Here is a 15,215-nt window from a genome sequence, read left to right on the forward strand (position 1 = left end):
TCATTTCCTTTCTGATGACTCAGTCCCTGCTCCTAACAAAGAGGGTGCTTCCTTTCAGTTTTATGGTCAAGATAACCCACTTAGATTCATTCGTTCTCTCAACAGTTTGTTTTTATTTGATCCCCTTCACCTCAGTAAAACTCTCTTTCCTTTCTATTGCGGTTTGCAGGCAAGAATAGAATTGGTAAGAGTTTGTCCTCTTTCAGTCTGTGTCCCCATAGAGCTCAGGCTTCACCTCCAGCAGCTGTGTGTCTGTGTGTTGTCTGTGTGTTTCTGTGGTAGCTTTGTGCGCTGCTTGTTCTCACCATCCATCACTGTCTGCTGAGCTGTCAATCACAGTGAGGAAACAATCAACCTCACAAACAAAGGCAACGCCATTGTTTGAAATTAAGTTCAGCTTTTGGAAAATAGACATCAGCGTTCATTTGATGTTATTGCTTCCCATGCCAAAAACATTTGCTCAAAACCTTTGTTAAGTCATATATAAAGTATAATCATTTCAATCAAGCGAAGCGATTAATGTGTCATACAGATTGTTACACAGTAGTTCTAAAAAGTCCTTCTAAAGGCTCTGCCCCCTGGTGTATATGTCAACATTAGCATTTAGACTCGCATTGGCTAGTTTGTGTTATGGCCCCTGTTGTATTCCTGACTCCTGTCCTGCTCTCTTCCTCAGGTCCTCCACCTATGAACGGTCCAGATGAGCAGCTGTCCTCAGCCTCTATCTTTGAGCATGTGGACCGGATGTCTCGCGCCACAGACGCAAGCAGGAGACTCCCCAACAAGATCCAGCTTATCGCCATGCAGCCCATGCCCATCCCACCGCTGCACAGCCCCACCATCAACGGCAAACTGCCTGACAACAACCAAATCAACAAAGAGGTTTGCCTTTCTTGCTCTCCTCTATGGCAAAAACTATTCATATTAGCAAATCAATGAATCTAAGTCCTAAAATCCTCACAATCTGCTAATGGGGTGAGATAACTTAATTTGTTTTCAATGCAACTTATCTTGGTTCAAGAATTTTCTTGAATCAAGTGACATTTTATTGATATTAGTGGAATATTGTGCCTTATTATGCATTGTTTCAAGATATTGACACTTGGTTGAAACAAGTGAAACTGCATTGGAAATAAGTGGAATTTTCCTACCCCATTGACTGAATTTTTCAAATTTCTTTGTAGTGTAAGACATAATATGGGCATAATGTTATTCTCAGATGCTGCTGTATGTCTTGTAACTCTTCACCAGCAGTACAATGTATAAATCACAAAAGCATAAATGCGATATTCTTATCTTGCTTGTTGAAACTCCAGCATCTACAGCAGATCCTATCTGGGCATAGACAGTGCTATTGAGACTACTGTCTGATGAGGCAGGTCTCACCCTAGTTCTGTGTTTTCTCCTCAGATCCAGGTGGCATTGAGGCACAAGTCGGAGATTGAGCACCACCGTAACAAGATCCGTCTGCGTGCCAAGAGAAAGGGCCACTACGACTTCCCCGCCATGGACGACGTGGCCAACGGCTTCGGAGACACCAAGGACCAGGATCGCATCTACCAAAAGGCACGGATGCAGATCGATAAGATCCTGGACCCAGACGTCCACATGCCCTCCATCTTCATGGAACCCAAGAAAAGGTGAGAGCTCAAATAGGGGGCTCATATCGGAACGGATATCCAGAGTGTGATTTTGGGTCATTGTTACAATTTACCACCTTCTGGTTTGGTTTTGGGGTGGGAAAGTTGATCCTTAATCGGCACTCTAAGGCAGTTTCACCCTGGAATATCAGAGGAAGTGGTGGATGCAAAAAAGCATTTGTTTTGTAAAGATTCATAACTGCTGTTGTTGTTTATAGCAAAACTAGTTGTGCTGATGACTGAGTTTTTATTCTCGCTGTCTCTGGATCTTGAATAATGCAGAAATGTGTTCACAGATATATCTAAACCAATTTGTTTGGATTTTAACGCTCAGAAGGTCTCAGTGTATTTTTTCAGACTTGCTGCACTTTAGTAGAAATAATATGAAGGCACCCTACACTGATATGACACATTTTGGCAGTGGAACTCTAGATTGATTTTTCACAATGCTGAATAATATGAGGTTGGTCCGTAATCAGGTTGACAGGCATTTTTACACAGCCTGAGTAAGATTCTCTATTGAATGATAAGCCTGGAAGATGAACCTGCTTTTTAGAACACTGTGCATTTGTTTGCTCTTGGGGAACTGGTCAGTATTTGATCTTATAATAAGTGTATGTTAGCTCAAATATCAGCCCACTTTTCTGGTGTTGGAACAAGCTGCCATAATCTAATTTCATTTTGTATGAAAATTAAATTGGTACTGGTGTGTATTGCTGCACAGTAGGCCTGACTAGATTGTTCTGTGTGTGTGTGTGTGTGTGTGTGTTAAAGAAAGCTAAACAGAAATACTCTGATCAAATTACCAATGTGGAGGACATTTCTCTGTTTGTGTCTCAGCGGTCGAGGGAAGCGCTCCCCCAAGCAGAGGAAGAAGGACCTGCTGAACGGCAGCATGACGGACGCAGACAAAGACCATCTCATCTCTAATGACAGTGAAGCCACGTACAGGAAGTGCCCTGGGGTCAGCAACGTGGCCTACGTGGTGGGTAGTGCAGGAGTATCGTGGGATTTACTTACACATAACCTCTCTCCCTCTAGCTTTTTGTCACTATGCCCAAAAACTTCCATGGGACCCACCAGTGGACAGATTCAGTCACTTTAAAGTTATTGCAATAACATAATGGAGACTAATGACATGATCCAGAAACAGATTTGGCTTATATTTATCCAGTGCTTCGCAAAATTGGGTCCATGGTCCTGTAGGAGTCTTTGAAAGGGTCCTAGGGAGTCCTGAGTAAGATGAAAGAGACATCAATTTCAATTTTAATTTTGTTATTTTATTTCATTCACTAAAAGTCAGTCTTTGGGGCCTAATGCATACCTGTTCTGGGTCATGAAAAAGATTAGAATCTCTTGTATTAAACAGTGCTCTGACATAAAGCAGATCTAGAGGTTTTTTTTCTCCTTACACCAATAATGATAATGAAATAATTTGAATTCAGAAATAATCTGAAGTAAGATTCTAATGATTATCAACTGAGCTGATGATTCCTCCTATCCCTCCCCTCCCACCGCCCCACCCCTTCTTGTTGTGCTGCTCCAGTCGGACCCTGACCAAGGCCCAGGATCCCCCCCCAGGAGCCCCTCCCCTACCGATGACGTCTTCCTGGGTCCCGCGTCCTCTCCTCCGAGCCACGCCCCTCCCCCGCCCCCGTACATGCCCCCCCAGCCCTCCATCGAGGAGGCGCGGCAGCAGATGCACTCCCTGCTGGACGATGCCTTCGCCCTGGTGTCTCCCACCTCCCAGGGCAGCACAGCAGGGATCACTCTCCCGGGGGTCAACACCAACCCCCCAGCCTCCAGCCCCCCGGCCCGCGGACCCAGACCCTGGGGTCCCTCCTACCCGGCTCTCGGCCCTTTCCCTGGCATGAGTAGCCAACCCCCAGACTGCCTCTATAAGGTCCAATTGAGTGATTATATCAAATCAGATTGCTTTCATATTGGGCTGTAGAAGATTGTCAGTTGATAACAAAGGGTTCTCCATAAGCTCTAAGCTTTTGCCGGATTGAGTTCTTCTAAGCTGTGTCCAGTCAGGTCTGTCCGTCTCTCTAATCAGGGGAAAGACCTAGAGAAATGGAGCCTCTCTTTTTTCATCTTTATAATAGCCAAAACAATATATGGACAGGTGTAAAGTAGTCCTTAGTATTCACTATCTCCTCCCTTTCTCCAGGTTTTCTCTGCTCTTTCTCAACATGAAACCTCTAGGTTCAGGTCTAATCATGTCCTCTTAGGAAACTAATCAGTTAAGGATTCCTCCATCTGTTGCCCCCCGTGCCGCTGTGACCTCACAACCCCGGTCAGCTCTCCAAAGCGTCTTAAGACTCTAGAGTAATATACCCTGCATATGCTTGATTTGCATTACCTCCTGTCTATGTAAGGCTGGTTTCAAAGAGAGGTAGGGTCATAGAAGTGCTCTGCTGTAGCAGGCTGCTGGAATAATGAGCCCAATAGTGCAGCTTTATTTTTTTTTCTACTTGACATTTATTCAAGGGAAGGGGTCTGTATAAACTACCACTGTGCAAAGACCAATAATCCAGTGCCACAGTTTGTTACACCAAATGCTCGGATTGCAGGACTGCATACACAATATGTCATACTTGTTATAACTAGAATTGCCAAGAGACAAAACATCTATAGAACATTCTCTGATTTAAAATTAATTTTGAAGGGTATGAACTCTCCAGCTGAGCTAAAATGAAATGTGAAATGTTAGGAGATAGCAGTTACATTAGCAGTGCAGGTCTATTTTTTTTTTTTGCTTTATTTGTTCCTCAGATTAGATTAATTTCAATCAGATGACTTGTGTTTGACATGAGTTTATGGAGCCAGCATTATGGCTCTTTTTTTTCAGTACTTTCCAGATGCAACAATGCGTTCCACACTCTAAACAGAAAATAGAAATTATGTTATTTTATACTTTGAGATATTTTTCAGGCGCATTGTAGGACGTGAGGAAAACCTACACCACATATCTATACTATTGGCATTTAAATATTTTATATATATATTAGAGTTATATTCAGATGTTTCAAATTCTAAATGAAATGACTGTCCATATCAGTCGTATTCATTATTTGAAACCCACCCTTACACCCTTATACTCTTAAAATGCATACTCATGCATTTTACAGCTGTGTTTACCCCAGGTGAAAGAGAGAGAGAGACTTAACGGTGAACAGTGGAGCCATAAAATCCATTTGCAGGTTCCGCTTTTGCAGGTTCAGTGCTTTAATATGCTATGAAAGGTCAACTGTAAAAAAAAAAAAAAGGCAGGATATCCAACAAAACCAAAATGCCCAAAAGCGGGTAAAAACAACACCGCCCAAATATGCATAGCAAGAGGTACAGTACTGCTTTGTAAATCATGAGAAATACCGAAGCTCTATTTGCATTATTGCATTTTTGTATCTGCTATATCTCAATACAGTATGTAAACTGTGTCATATTGTTTTGAATGTTTTATAAATTGATTACACCATAGGACTGCAAGTACAGAGTCTCCTGTAGTTTAGGCTTTGTCATTATTTTTACTTCACCTTACTTACAGCTTTCCTGACCCTGTATTTCTCTGTCTCTCCCTGCAGAGGTATAATGAGCTGGGCTTGTCCCCTCCTTCAGTCCAAGGCCTCATACCGAGGTGAGCAGACCAGCCAATGAGAATTGAGTATTCATGTATAAATGAATAAATACTACATCCATTTGCCACTCATTTCTTTATATTGATCAGTACAGCGTGATTCCCACCGCTGCACTGGGGGGAATGTTTTCCTTTAGCTCCATCCAGTGGGCGTCATGAATAATGAAAGGAGAATCATCTTTTTTTTATCGGTTTAATGGATCAGGTCCAAGCAGTGGTCTTTTAACTGGGTGGCAACGGCTTTAGCTCTTCCTATTATTGGTTTGGTTTAAGAGCGCAGGTACAAACACACACGCTGAATAAATGCATGCACTCACACACGCTCACACACACACAAGCCTGTGCACACACGCTGCCAGAAACTTGACCAACTTGCTTCTGGAAGTCCATTCATAGGGAGCCAAGCAACCAAAAGAAACTTGACTGATATAATAACGTTTGTCACCAACATCATCATCATCATCAGCTGTGGATAGCCAGCTAGATTTTTGTACTCGCTTGTGAAAACAGTAAACAGTAAAAAAAATGTATCATGAAAATGTATTCCACCCACTATACAGCTGATGAGAACGGATGAAGAGAAACTTGCAATTTGATAGTTATCACTGTTCCATAATGATTACACTAACATAAATTCAAAACATAATCTGCATAATAATATGATAGAATCAGGTAGATAGAATCATAATAGAATTGTCACTGAATGGGACCAATTTCAAGTCATCATTCATTTATTATCTTGGACCACCTACAAGGTCCTGTAGTGACCCAGTGACCAACGACCCCGTTGCTGGCAATATTGCGCACAGTAACACACACACACACACACACACACACACAAATACATACAAGAATATTCAGCATATTATGTATCGGCATATATAGATATATATATCGGCATATTCAGGACAACATGCAAATTCAGAACTACACATAATCACTCACACACATGCAATATGGTAGGTGTACTGTATCCGTGTACTGTATCAATTCCTTTGAATTTCTCAGGTCCTAGGAGTTGTGTTGATTAAATCACAGCTAAGTACAACTGGGGGCAGAAATGAATTGTCCTGTGTGTTCCAGACAAGGCCATGGCTCTAGCTACCTGCCGCCAGGAGAGCCAGCAGGGCCTGGGGAGCAGCTCCAACCGGACAGCCTGTACTCCAGCAGGGGCCTCTACACCGACGAGCTGCCCTCATCTGCCAGACCGCGACCAGTAGGGGGAACTACAGGTACAGTACCAAACTGCGCAGCAAAGCACACACACACACACACATATACAGATACATAGACAGACGTGGATTGGTTTTCACACCTACCAATACTGTTATATTCACACTGTTGCCCATGGTCTGCATACATCTTATTCATACTTCCACCTCCAACAGTCTCATTTAACGTAATAGCAGCATTTTCATATAAATAAATGTCTGCATTTGTACTCTGCTCTTCTATTTATGATTGATATAACATAACAGTGATTCAGCCTATGCCCAGTTCTGTTCCTCTGGTGCACATGGAGGGATTCATTTAATATTTTCAGCAGCAGCAACAGAGGTTTATTTGGAATAAACAGAAGAAGAACTTGGTAGTATGACCAGTGATAGCCACTATGGCTGAACAGACAAATAAAAGCTACACAAACTCAAACTCATTACAGTACTGGTGACACTGTTTGATTGTGAAGTGATCTCTGGGAAGTGCAGTGCAAAACGCCACAGCAATGACCACTTAGCATGAAAAATGTGGCCAAAATAAAAAAAACAAGAATCTTGAGTATTGCCACTTCAAATTCAGTAATCAAATTAAGTAACCAACTTAGTAATTATCTGTATACAGAGCATTTCTCTGTGGATACAGAGAGTGTCTTAACCCAGAGCGCTCACCTCCACCCCATAAACCTGTCAAACTGAAAGAGCCTTGTCTCTCTGTTGAATTATTAAAGGAGCTGGCGTGAGGCTGCTGCTGCTGTCATGTGACTTACACTAATAGAAATGGATTTTGGCATTTACCATATGGAGCGCAGCGCAGGAGAGACAGAGAGTGCATTTCAGACTGTAGAGATTGCATCAAAGTATATTAGGGGGCCTGCTGAGGATTGAGTGTCAGGTCGCTCTGATGTGATGTATTTGTGTGTGTGTGTGTGTGTGTGTGTGTGTGTGTACATGCGTTCTTGTATGTGCAGGTGCCCAGCTCCATCATCTAACACAGGTGGGCTTGTCCAGCCGGATCAATGGTTACCCAGCAGGGAGCAGGCCGTCCCCAGGCCAGAACGGAGGAGTCGGTTGGAACCACTACCATGACGACAACTTCTCCAGGGTGGGACCTGACCGAGACGCAGTGAGTCCAGCTCCTGAATCAGAGCTGTATATTTGTTGAGACTAAGGTCTTAGAAATGATTCCTATCTGTGTAAACTTGGTGAAATTTATAGATCCTTTGACCCATTTCACCTCTCAAGTTCTCTCCATTCTTTGCATGTTTAGTTTTCTAACTGTCGTGCTGCTCTGATAATCTTTTCTAGTTCTTTCTCACTTTCTAGTTGTATCACTTGCCACTTACAATCTGTTTTCCTTTCCCTTAAACTTTTTTCTTCCTTCTCTCCCTCTTTTCTTCTCCTTCTGTGTCTTCCCACCCTGCCTGGCCTCAGTTCCTGGACTATCCTGACTACTCGTCCTCTATCTTCCAGATGCCCAGGAGTGGTATCAGGGAGCCCTCGGCGCCCCCTGCCCACCTAGACACCCCCGGGCTGGGCTACCCGTCGGCCCCGGAGCCCCTGGATACCTCCCCTCCCACCCACTCCTCTGCCTCCCTGATCAAGGCCATCAGGGAGGAGCTGTTGCGGCTCTCCCAGAAACAGGCAGCTGTGCCCAGTTACCACAGCTGAAGCCTCCAGCCTCCAGCCTCCAGCCCTTAAACCCCCCCCAGCCACCAATCATGCCACTGACCCCGCCTGCCTGCTTCGCCTAACCTAACGATGCTTCCCATGGAAGTCCCTGAGCGTGTACAGGAGAGAAACAGTCCTGCTAAACTGAAATGAAGAGGTGGAGATTTCTAACTGAAGTGGTTAACCTTATATAAAACTGAGTGAACATGACAGGTTGGTTGATACAGTATTCCATGACTGCAGCGTTAATGGAACGGTATCATGGGACTGAGATTTTCTTTTGGTATAGCTTCTGGACTATTCAGAGAGAGAGAATACAGTATCTGATCAACTATTACAACTCAGAGACAAGTCTTATGACACGAAGAACAATATGAAGAGTGTTTGCTGGACCTCTGAGATGAGATGAGATATGACATGAGCTGTCTGAGCTCACTGTCCCGGCCCTGCTTCTGTCTCTGCCCTCCAGCGTGGACCAGGGCAAAATCTCTGCCAAATCCTGGCCACTACGGATCCACATTTTGGAGTTTTGTTTTATTATTTGAGGGTTTTTTTTTGCTGCATTTGCTTTCTTTTGATAACAGTGTCATTTGGACTTGGGTGTGTGTGTAATAACTACCACTGGTTTCATTCTCATGCTGCCTTCACTACACTAATTCTAAACGGAAATAACTACTAAGAGACAAGTCGTTTTTTGAGGCTTTTTTGCAGTATTCACACCTGATGTAAAAAAATGTTCTCATCAATAGTTTTCTTTCTTACATTACCAAACAGATACGTTTCTCTCTTTATCATCATCAGGTGCTACTTTTTTTTCTGCCATGATGAGCCATGCTATGCCTTGACACTGTGATCCAGTTCACCTGACACAATCTACTGTACAAGCCTACAGTAAGGTCATAGTTCACAGCCAGCCAGCCAGCCAGTTCAGACAGTAGGCACAAAGGGGTGTACCATAGAGACTGTAATACTAATAAGCACTACCTATTTGTTCCTTAACCATTGCAGTAGCACAGAGTTAGTCTGAGTTGATATCTTTGCCCCCTTGACTTACATATTTGTTTGTTTGACATCCTGCGTTCAAGCTTTATTCATGTTCAGTAGCTACAGGAGGAGTAGACACAAAGGGAACCAATGGCCTTGAAATGATATTACTGTAATTTTCAAACATGACAAGGGGCAGTTGTTACAGATGCAGGCACAAATGTAAACAAGAGCGAATGGAAAAGTGTTATATATGTGAGAATTATTTACTTGACAATTAGAGTATACTGTATGTACTCAGTATTTGGGTTGTAATTTGATGCACTGTATGCAGCTCAGGTCTTTCAAAGTGAGATTCCTAACGGTCAGATCAATAAAATGAAGGTTTCATAGGTCATGTGGATGAACTGTTGTGTTAATGAGGGAAAGTCATTATTGTTCCCTGGCAGAGACCAGGATGGGCGGTTTAACACTGATCTATCCAATATTGAATATGTATTGAATCATCATCTCTGTTTCATGCAGTATTGAAAGGTTGCTGTTATGTTTTTGCAACACGTTAACACAGAAAGGAAAAAAAAAAGTACTGTATATTTATAGTTTACTACAACTAGTCATGTGTTTTTTACCTTGCCTCATGTTATTATGTTCTCCTTAAATGTGTCTTTGTCATCCCACTGGTTTGAAATCTTTGTAGGTTGCTTCTTTTGACATGACCCTCCCCTGACATATTGTGATGCTTTGGGGCCTGAAGTGATATTTTATTTAAATGAAATAAAAGAGCAAATTATGGATTTTGAAAGCAGGGTTTGAAAACACATTTGTGGAGTGGCTACCAGTGTTATGAGGCGGATTCTGAGAACTAGTTTCCCTACGCAAGCACAAGCTAAACTCATTTGGCAATAAAATGAAACTAACTGCAGATGCTACCACTACATACGAGTTCCCCCTCTGCTCTCCATGTGCCTTTTGGACTCACCTGTACAGATTCCACACTACAGGAGATAGGTAATTAGGAATGAGTATGGACCCACCCTCCTGTGTGGACAGACACACGTATGTCTGTCATGCATCCTGTCTCATACCATCCCACCTGACTAACAGGGTGTCTTCACCAGCCTGATTTACACCAACAACAACTGTGCTAAATAGTTACTAATATAGACAACATCAATGTTCAAATCTGGCTATTGTCTGTTGGTGCTTTTGGGAGGTGAAATAAAGTCAAATCTAAGCAATGGTGATCAAACAATGACACTGTATGGAGTTTTCTGTGCTATATGCAAAGCGGTGGGTTAGTTGCCCGTTGTTCATTTCATCTCTGTGTTCTGTGTTCATGTTTTGTGTTCTCAATCTCACACTGTATGCCTCCATCTGCTGGTTCTGTACTGTAACAACAGCCCATCTGCTTCACTTCATCCTCTGTTGCTTTTTGTTTCTCTTTTTAGTTCAATTCATGTCTGTCTTGTTTTTTTTTGTGACTTTTGTTGGCTGGCCCAACCTTGAGTTTGATCAGTATGTTGCATGTTTAATTATTGTTATTGTATTTCTCACGTCTTGTTTGTTTTGCGCATGCTGTTCTTCCAAAATTCTTGAAATACAAATGAATCTGTCACTTGATGTGTCTTTGATTTTTACGTGCGCAGCTGAAATCTGGATCAGATTTGAGGCGTAGACACTCTCTGTGAACGTGCAGCTGTGCAGACTTTATTGACTGTTACATCAGAAGAGCTCACAATAGTACCAGCATGTTTTAATAAGCCTGTTTCCCCGAGGTGAGACTAACTTTTCCCAATTTGGGTCAAGTGATGAAAACATTTCAAGAATTCATTATGTCATTCATCTAATAGCATCAGTAAAATGCATTGTGCAACAACATGAGAGGTGTTACACCGTCTCATGCTTGGTATTGTACTTACCACTAGCAACCAGAGGGTGGCAGCACATTATAAGAAAACCAAATCCCCTCTACTCGCAACAAAGGCTGCTCTCTTGTTGCAGGTGTCAAGAATAATTCTCGAGTGGATGAGAGAAGGTTGTTTGTATGCACTTCACCTCTAATGGGGAACTATATTAATGTGTTGAATTAATTAATAGGTATGATGAACATTATCCCCCAAGGTATGGTTGTGTAATGTGTAATCAGTGTGAAAACAGGGCTTGTGGGTGCTGAGTTGTCAAACAGGTTTAAATTATCTCTGTAGATACACACAGGAAGAAGACTGATTCTGCTTTGATTAGAGATGCTTTTAATATAAATTGGATATGGTGATACTTTTGTCATCTTGTTACTGGCTACAGCATACAAACTAAATGGAAACAAGCATGTGCACAAGAGTCAAACCCACGCTTTTACCGAGAAGCCAGGCAGCTTTTACCCAGAGGAGATGAATGATTCGCCTCAGTTGTAGTTCACTTCGGTGTCAATCAATGTGATTGACTTCTAGCCTGTTTTGGGTTCAGACTTCCCTGTGTGGTCGAGGCGTTGTTCCTGGACAGGTATTGAGTCCTATCTCCTCCTGTCAGACACTTCTCCCCTCTAATCCCATCACAGGATCTAAAGCCACTGAGTGATGTAGCTAAAGACTCAGCAGACCCGAACGCAACTCAGCAAGTATCAATGCACCCACAGGCTCTAATAGTCAATAATAAGCATTCATGTTTTCACAGCGAATTTGGTCCATATATAGCAGTAATAAATGAGCAAACAAACTGCTATCCATTTGACAAAAAGACTGTGTTGACCCTAAGTGTAGACCTTTAACTCGATCACCTGAAAACTATTGACATCCAATCGCTTGATGACTTCAGCAACTGTTTTTCACCAACTCACACTAACTGATCCTCCTGGGCTGCAACTGTGCCAAGATGGCTGGACATAGCAGGTACTCTCTCTCTCTCTCTCTCTCTCTCTCTCTCTCTCTCTCTCTCTCTCTCTCTCTCTCTCCCTCCCTCTCTCCCAGGGTCTGATCTCCTGCCTCTCCTAAGCTCTTTAAGTCTGGTCTCTTCAAACCGCTCCATGTTCCACTCTGGCGCTTGTGTCCATGCACAGGGGATTACACTGCTGCACTGCCACAGCTATAGACTGAATTCTACATAATCTTGACATGTTGGTCAGCGGCAGTGACCGGAAATATGAGCAGATCCGTACAAAATCTCAGTGATCCTCTTTAATATCAGGTTTTCTCATCCCTCATATGAATTCTACAACTTTAATCTATGTCTTTTATTTATTTATCACAGCCTGCACCCACTAGAACTTTGCAGTCCAAAGATTTTCTTCAGTTTTGATATAGCTACATGTTTCCGTCTTCATACATGCATTTCTGGTTTTGATGGTCATGCATTCCAACGTCTCTCTCCCTCTCTCTCTTACTTTTCCCCTGCAGGACTTAGGAGTGTCCCGTCCTGTCCCATCCCGTCCCATCTGGCTGCCCCTGCACCTACAGCCTGGCCCCTGCTCCTTGTGGGGTCTGACATCCCGCCACCCCTCAGCTACATGTTTCCGTCTTCATACATGCATTTCTGGTTTTGATGGTCATGCATTCCAACGTCTCTCTCCCTCTCTCTCTTACTTTTCCCCTGCAGGACTTAGGAGTGTCCCGTCCTGTCCCATCCCGTCCCATCTGGCTGCCCCTGCACCTACAGCCTGGCCCCTGCTCCTTGTGGGGTCTGACATCCCGCCACCCCTCAACCCCCTCCCTCCCTCCCCACATTAATCCTGTCTGTGTGTTGTCCTGGCCCGGCCTGGCCCGGCCCAGCCCAGCCCAGCTCAGCGCGGGACAACGAGAGCACACCCAGGAGTTAATCTGGATCATGACGGTAATTACTGCCCTGGTGTCCTGCCTGTGTTGGGGGGGGTGAGGAGGGGTGGGGGGGTATTTGAGAGTGGAGTGGAAAAGGCTGGACAGCTCGGGAGAAAGCCGGTGCAATTGTCCGACCGAGGGAGGAGCCTGAGTCCGCTAGGCAGCTCTACCCACTGACCTTGGAGAAAACTGGGAGGGAGGGAGGGAGGGAGGGAGGAGAGAAACAGAGAGGGAGCGAGAGAGAGAGAGAGAGAGAGCAGATACAGGCATTAGCATACTGACTGAGTTCCAGCACTGCAGATCTCTCTGTCTTCTGCTGCTCTTGCTTTTTGCTCTGCGGGTGAAAGACAGAAAGACAGGAGGAGAAGAAGGAGGAGGAGGAGGAGGAGGAGGAGGAGAAGTGTGAAAAAAATCCTCTGGCAGACAAGCCATTCAGACAGAGGAAAGGAGATAGCTGCCTTTTCACTGAGCCTGCCACACTATTCAGCTGTGTGAGTACACCGGTTTTGTTCTCGCAGCTTGTGTGTGATTGTACTGGGTGCTTGCTCTGTGTGTGTGTGTGTTGCTGTATGTGTGTGTCCAGTATGGCAGTGACTCTAATGAGAGTCACGACTTAGGAATTTATGGATGCAATAGGGAGTGTGGCGTGTTTCTCAACTGGGAGGCAGTGTCATTCTGCACTTTGTTTTTGTAACCATGGTGTGTGTACACTTCATATGTTTGTACTGTATTGTGTGTGACTGTATCCCTGTGTGTGCATGGGCTTGTTTGCAGTATAGGAGTGTGTACTGTGTATGTATGTACTGTATGTGTGTGTGTGTGTGTGTGTGTGTGTGTGTGTGTGTGTGTGTGTGTGTGTGCACTTGCTCGCCACAAGTGTTGTTCCTCCAGACTATGTGGCAATTCCCTGTCTTGCCTGTGGCTTGATGACAGTGAATGAGCAGTGAAGTATTTTACGGAGGATGCTGGTTTGTGTGCAATTATGGCGTCCATCACAGCAGTAAACAGTGTTGCAGTGGTGTTACTGTGGGAAGATGTGGTCCTCGCCCTCCTTGTTTACCAGCGTGGCTTTTTTTTTTTTTTTTTTGTATTATGCAACAGTCTGCGTGCTGCACTGTTACAGAGCGTCAGAGTTGCTGCCTGTGAATAAATGGCAGCAGTACAGGTTGGCTAACAGAGACACTGCAGCAGCCGCTCTGCAGCACCCAGCTACAGTATATGGACTCTCTGGCACCGCTGTCACCTTTCGGGCTGTCACCTCACTCATGAAAGACATGAGCATGAGCATTGGCACACACACACACACACACACAGACACACAATCCCACCCTTGAAATTCCATTGCGGCTCGCCGTTTACCCCGACACAAGACTTGTCATTCCAAAGCAAAAGCGACGTCATCCGACCCATTCCCACCCCATCTCTTCTTCTTCTTCTTCTCCTTCACTCCTCTGGACCCCAGATCCAGCCATGATGTCACTGCCCCCCCCCCCCCTCATCATCTCTCCCCTCCTCATCATCTCTCCCCTGCCCCCTCTCCGGCACAGGTTATCTCTGCTCTGTAATTGGGTCATTTTCTCATTCCTCCGCTGGCGTCAGCCAGAGGAGAAAGGTGGTGCAGGGGGGGAAGTTATGAGAGGTTGATTTTTCTGAGCTAATCTGAGTGGAGTAATTGAATAGAGGTGCAGAAACAAAAGGCTCTGAAGGCTGCACGTATTGCAGGGTAACACACATGTGTGTGCCATGTACACACACAAACTTGACACGATAGAGGCGAAGCACGGACCTCCACCTCCTCTGTTTTCACAACAGATGGATCGGCAGTGGGAGAGAGGAGGAGTGAAGGTTAGGGAAGGGTAGAGAAATAAAATGATGGGTTTTTTTTTTGCCAAAGGCTAGAGCTGCTCCACTTACTGCTGCATGACACAGAACAATATTTTCTACTAGGTTAGAAGTATAACCTAGTTGCTATAATTACACTGTGTCATGTCAGGTAACTTGCATATTCCAACTTGTTCGCTGGTGGAAGAGCGCTGTCCTCAAGGTCACAGTGCAGGTTATCTCTCTGCCTCTCTCTCTCTCTCTCTCTCTTTCTCTCTCTCTCTCTCTCCCTCTCTCTCCCCACTCGGCTCTTACTGTATCAGAGGACAGAGTGTGATATTGTGCTGCGCTGTGCTGTGCTGTGCTGTGCTGTGCTGTGAGTAGGAGGCAGCTCTCATGTGATGTTCAAGGGGGAGGTGAATAGCTGTCATTCATAAGA

The 15,215-nt window shown here is 44.3% G+C and overlaps 1 protein-coding gene across 1 annotated transcript in view; it reads left to right on the forward strand.

Annotated features, from left to right (window-relative positions):
• LOC139649874 (UPF0606 protein KIAA1549) overlaps positions 1–8,165 on the forward strand; it is a 40,344-nt gene extending 32,179 nt beyond the window's left edge. The window contains exons 16-24 of the mRNA XM_071526388.1: positions 170–184; positions 677–882; positions 1,411–1,640; positions 2,481–2,625; positions 3,187–3,509; positions 5,227–5,280; positions 6,364–6,512; positions 7,466–7,620; positions 7,929–8,165. Of these exons, the coding sequence (XP_071382489.1) occupies positions 170–184; positions 677–882; positions 1,411–1,640; positions 2,481–2,625; positions 3,187–3,509; positions 5,227–5,280; positions 6,364–6,512; positions 7,466–7,620; positions 7,929–8,165 (1,514 nt within the window). The remainder of the gene's footprint in view (positions 1–169; positions 185–676; positions 883–1,410; positions 1,641–2,480; positions 2,626–3,186; positions 3,510–5,226; positions 5,281–6,363; positions 6,513–7,465; positions 7,621–7,928) is intronic.
• Positions 8,166–15,215: the final 7,050 nt, after the last annotated feature.

The sequence above is a fragment of the Centroberyx affinis genome, unplaced genomic scaffold, assembly GCF_046629955.1.
Source record: "Centroberyx affinis isolate AG114_WGS23_722 - 3 ecotype Tasmania unplaced genomic scaffold, CSIRO-AGI_Caff_v1 ptg000111l_1, whole genome shotgun sequence".
NCBI classification, from domain to species: Eukaryota; Metazoa; Chordata; class Actinopteri; order Beryciformes; family Berycidae; genus Centroberyx; species Centroberyx affinis.